Here is a 5,585-nt window from a genome sequence, read left to right on the forward strand (position 1 = left end):
TCTCCGACAAAAGTAGAACAAAGCAAAAGAAGAGCTAAAAAATGACGCGAACATACAATTTTCTGCCGCTTTCGTTTGCATTCTCTATCTGTTTTCCTCCTTTCGCCAACAAATTAATATTCTTAGTGATTTTCCTGGATATTAATAAGCCAAAGTTTGCCTATCATATCGTAGTTATAAAATTTCTTCGCTTCCAACGTCTTGTTCGCGAAAAGACAAGTAAATTATTTTGGTATCAAACAAGCTTTGACGTATAAGGCAGGTCACTGAATTCTTCATGTCGTAATTCTCTCAAGCGATTATATTAGCAATTGTCCTCTGATAATGAATTTTTTATTATAATGCTAAAGTTAACATAATAATCCATTGATTGAGAAGTAAAATGAACGAATTGGGATAAATTTGATCGAAAAAACAAAGTTTGTGTTGCTACCTTGCTTGCTGCCAATTTTGGTGACCGAGAGATCAAGGGTTTTAGAGAAAATGGTGAAAGAAACAAAGGTATCAAAAACTCTGTTCAGCCAACTTAATCTAGGAATGAATTAGTATCAAGAGTCAAACACATGGACAAATGTGATAGTATTGTTATGCTACAACTTATTAAAAGCTCAGTCTTCTGATGTAGAAATTCATTCAGAGCTGAGTAAGTAGGATTAATAAATATCATCAGTGTGGGGAAAAAAAAGAAAAGTCCGGTGAAAAGAACTCTATAAAGAACCAGTAACAACAACAAACATATGAAACATATGTGTGAACTGCGGTTATAAGACGTATATGAGAACGATTCTTCGCAGTAAAGCACTATTTGAGCAATAGTGAAAATCAGACCTGAAAAAAATATGTTTCATATGTTTGTTGTTGTTTGATTTATCATCTACGGGTTTATATCGAATTAATTTGATGGCCTGCTCCCAGTTGGCTTGTTAGCTCAATTGGTAGAGCGCTGCACTAGTATCGCAGAGGTCAGTGGTTCGAATCCCGTACAGGCCTGAAATTTTTTTTTTTTTTTTCAGGTCTGATTTTCACTATTGCTCAAATAGTGCTTTACTGCGAAGGATCGTTCTCATATACGTCTCATAACCGCAGTTCACACATATGTTTCATATGTTTGTTGTTGTTTGATTTATCATCTACGGGTTTATATCGAATTAATTTGATGGCCTGCTCCCAGTTGGCTTGTTAGCTCAATTGGTAGAGCGCTGCACTAGTATCGCAGAGGTCAGTGGTTCGAATCCCGTACAGGCCTGAAATTTTTTTTTTCAGGTCTGATTTTCACTATTGCTCAAATAGTGCTTTACTGCGAAGAATCGTTCTCATATAAGAACCAGTAACTTCAGTTTTATTCCATATGCTAATTTACACATTGCTAGCATTAGTCAAGCAATATTATACATCTCTAAAATTCATAAGCATTATGCACTATGTACAGACTTTTTCATAAGTTTCTAATTTCTTCCTATATATCCAACATACAACATATCTGACGAGCGTTCTCTCTGGCTGGTACTAATCGTGACGTTTTTACTAAGCTATGAAAACTGTCCATTGGAGTGTACCTTAAGAAACCGGGGACCTAACTCTAAAACCATGGACAGCAAAGTGCTTGTCTGATTGTCTGTTTCACAGCTTGTCTTACTTCACTTATCTTCCAGCAGTAAAGGAACGGGTTTAACGTCGAGTTAAAGTAAACAAAGACACTTGCTACTCCCATGATGCCTACTGAGTCTACTGAATAATCGTCACCGATTACTACTGCCTCCCTGATTAAGTATGGTGCATAGCAAACTACTAGTGCTAACTGCACCAACAGTGAACTGTACACTGCCTTTTTGTATCGCGCCATGTTTAGAGCATTTGGTTGGCTCGGCTGTTGTGGGCCATGATCTTGTACTTGAGCCTGATGATGACTGAGACCCCGAAAAATGTTTATATACGAGAGGAATGAAATAACAAGGCAAGATGGTATAATTATACAGGTATACCAAATGGCTATACGGTAATCTAATATGGAGCATAAAGCAGCGACGCTAGATGCAATCCAAAAGGTAGCTACGATGATGTATGTGCGCTTCAAAGTTACAATTTGTCTGTATCTTAGCCCCAACAACAAGGCGAATAGTCTATCCACGCTTATGGCCGTTATCGTCATCAACGACACTCCACATAATGCTACGGATGTGAGGAAGGCGGCGTCATATGCGTATCGACAAAGATTCCATTTTTCGTGGACCACGGAAATCCAAATCGCAACAACGAGAGGCTGGGTAACAAGACCAACCAACAGATCAGTTGTTGCCAGACAACGATACAAGAGTTTAGACGGCGGGTGAAGGGAAGATTCTCGGTGAAGGGCAACAAGGATAAGGGAATTGCCAAGAAATGCTGAGATGGAGAGGAGAATGTTAACTGCTGCGAAACACACTGATTCTTGTTTAGGCCCACTCACCAAGAAAAGGGAGCACCGCAGTTCTCCAAGTGTTTTGGTCAGTGTTCCACCTCTTGTGAAATTTGTTGGGGACATTGTTCTGTGTTCGTTTCGTTTTTTCTGGCAAGTTATCTATGATTGCAACGAGAAATGAGGTCCAAACAGCACACGCCTACCAACGATCACTGAAACCCTACTTCCTAAACAATGTCCACAATTAAAAATCCTCACCAGCGTTTAAGCATTTAAAATGCGTCAGAAAATTCTCTGTTGTGTTAAAAAATGGCTGGAACATGCGAAGTATCTCCGTTGAGAAAAAATACTAAAATATGGAGACATCTGTTATTAACCTCCACTGACAGGATGCTTATCAAATGTTTATATTATTTTTTCGGAATTGAAAATTAATCATTATCAGCCTCAGCAAGTTTGACAGATAATTTAAACTGGCGATTTATCTCGGTCTTAGAATAAACTGAGTTTGACAAACGGATCAAAATGTTTTAATGCAAATTGTGGTCGCAGCTGCGAATTTATTCAAAATATTCGAATTTACCCATGTAGTTAATTGTGCTTTGCAGCTTTTCAGTCATCTTTACGTATCCGACCAGTACCTTAGACGAAATTGCCACAAAAGCAAAGTATTACGCCAGCAAACCATTTTCTACAATTATTTTGTCATTCTTTGTTTATTCTCCTCCTTTTGCCAGCGAACTCATAGTGAGTATCCCTGATAATGACAACCCTAAGGTAGCCAACTAGACCCTAGATCAAATTTGTTTTCTCAGTTCCAATGTCTTGAACACAATATATAAGACCAAGAAAATATTTTCGTATCAGGTGAACCTCCGTGCAAAAGGAAATTTACTGAACTTTTCTTCCTGTGATTGCCTTCAGCGATCAATGATTCTCGCTGGGTAATGCTGACAGTTATTTCCCAATATGGAGGCAAACATGACAATTAATTGATAGAGATGGAAATTAAAGGGATGCGTTTTCCAATCGTATCACTGACTCGATGAACAATTTATTTCCTACTAGTTTATCATTTTTTTTGTCTTTCGAGCTCCACTGTAAAATTGACATCGGTTGGCATTTAAAATGTCTCAGGAAACTGTGTACCGTGTTAAAAAAGTTACTTTTTTCATACCCTAAATGGTATGAATTAGCAATAAAAGGCAAGCCAGATATAGAGACATCTATCGTATCACTTTTAGAAGAGCAACAAACCATCCCTCTTAATTTGTTAGGGTGCTTTTGAAATGTCCATATCATCTGCATGAAATTTAAACTTGACTGATCATTATCAACCTCGGTAAACCAGAAATAAAGAAAAATAAAAGCTGACGATTTCACTTGGTCTAAGATAAAAACTGGAAACTCGAAAGTATCAAACTATTGAAATTCAAATTGCAATCAGAGATGCCAGCTTATATTTAAAATACTTCATTTCAATTTCTAGTGAACACAGTTTTGCACATTTTCAATGCAATGGAAAATATTGCAGTACATGTACATCAAGGGAATAAAGTGTTGAACGAAAAACTGCACTTACAAAAGTTTTTTTTGTTTTGAAATCTAGGTACGATATCAATAAAGCAAATCGAGCAAAGGCCAAATTTCGCGAGCACTTTTAAATTGAGAATACGAGCATGTGAGTAGACGGAAAAATTTTGCGAGCACGAGCAAGCGAGCGCCCGTGTAATTCTTTCAAGCAATTCGATTGATTATACTTCGAGACGTGAAAGAGCTGTACGCCATTCTGATTGGCTGTATAGGCTTTTATCACATGTGAAAATAAAGTGTATAGATTTCTACAAATGAGCTTTATGGAATAAACTTCTCGTGTTATGTGCAATAAAGTATGGTACATAACAAAGTACCAATGCTAACTATACCCACAGTGCACTGAACACTACCCTTTTGTATCGCGCCATGTTTAGTGTATTTGATTGGCTCGGCTGTTGTTGGTGATGACTGAGACCCCTAGAAATTTTTATATACGAGGCGACTGAAATAACAAGGCAAGATGGTATAACTATATGGCCATACCAACTGGCTTTATGGTAATCTAATGTGTAGAATAAAAGAATGACACTAGATATAATCCAAAAGGTAGCTACGATGATGTATGTGCGCTTCCAAGTTACGATTTGTCTCTATCTCAGCCCCAACAACAGGGCGAGAAGTCTGTCCACGCTTATGGCTGTCATCGCCATCAAAGAAACACCACATAACGCATAGGCTGGGATGGTGGCTGCGTCACTCTGCGAATCGAAAAAGACTCAGAAAATTGTCTGTTATGGCAAAAAGCTTATTTTTGTCGCTTTAACTTGTCAGGTACACCCCGTATGAAATTGGAATAAGAGGAAAATATATTAAAACACATGGAACATTATCATTGTTTTCTCTGTGCGACAAACAATTCCTCTTTACTTCGCCCACAGGAAGTCTTTCATTATCAACAGTTCAGTACGAGTTACTTTGCTCGTGAATAAATTTAACCCTTGAGCAACACGACTCGTGGGCAAAGGAGTGACGTGCCGCTATGCTAATAACGAGGACTAGCTCGTAAGCTGACCTACTTTATTGACAGGGTGTCAATCAAATGTCCATATCATTTGTGTAAAGTTGAGGCTTGAATCGTTATCAGCATCAGCAAGCTAGAAATAAAGAAACTGAAACAACCAGTTATGGTCAATTTCATTTCACACGAATTATTAAAGTTTGTTAACATACACAAGCAACGAAACCATCTTTACATATTCATAAGCATTACGGAAATTTTTCTGAGACGACAAAACAAATTCGAGACTAAACATCGACAAATGCAACTCGTTTGGCAATATGGCGTCGATAACAAGCCTCTTTCTTTGAGTTAAGAAAAGACGTTGAATTTAAAAAACTCTTTTAAACTTCTCTTTGAAGTTTTATCCAACAATTTTCTATTGCTAAAAAATTAGATTAAACACGAAAGTAAAATGCACCCATATCTTTTTTCGATTATACCTTGCTGTATTCATGAACATTGGTAGCTAGCTAGCACGAAAACTACTCTTGAAGAGATATGGTTGGTGTTTCAATGTATTTCTTTCAGCTGTTTCTGTAACAAAAAGCTATTTAGTGCACACAACGAGCCATTTTGTTTTAATGAATACTC

The 5,585-nt window shown here is 37.4% G+C and overlaps 1 protein-coding gene across 1 annotated transcript; it reads right to left on the bottom strand.

Annotated features, from left to right (window-relative positions):
* Nucleotides 1-504: 504 nt before the first annotated feature.
* Nucleotides 505-4,362, bottom strand: LOC148720983 (melanocyte-stimulating hormone receptor-like). Its single transcript, XM_088737717.1, has 4 exons — nt 4,324-4,362; nt 3,718-3,820; nt 1,721-2,421; nt 505-531 (listed from the first exon to the last, which is right to left on the bottom strand). The coding sequence occupies exons 1-4, from the start codon at nt 4,360-4,362 to the stop codon at nt 505-507; spliced, it is 870 nt and encodes a 289-aa protein (XP_088593843.1).
* Between the last annotated feature and the right edge of the window lie 1,223 nt (nt 4,363-5,585).

This window comes from Stylophora pistillata, chromosome 11, assembly GCF_964205215.1.
Source record: "Stylophora pistillata chromosome 11, jaStyPist1.2, whole genome shotgun sequence".
In the NCBI taxonomy this organism is placed as follows: domain Eukaryota; kingdom Metazoa; phylum Cnidaria; class Anthozoa; order Scleractinia; family Pocilloporidae; genus Stylophora; species Stylophora pistillata.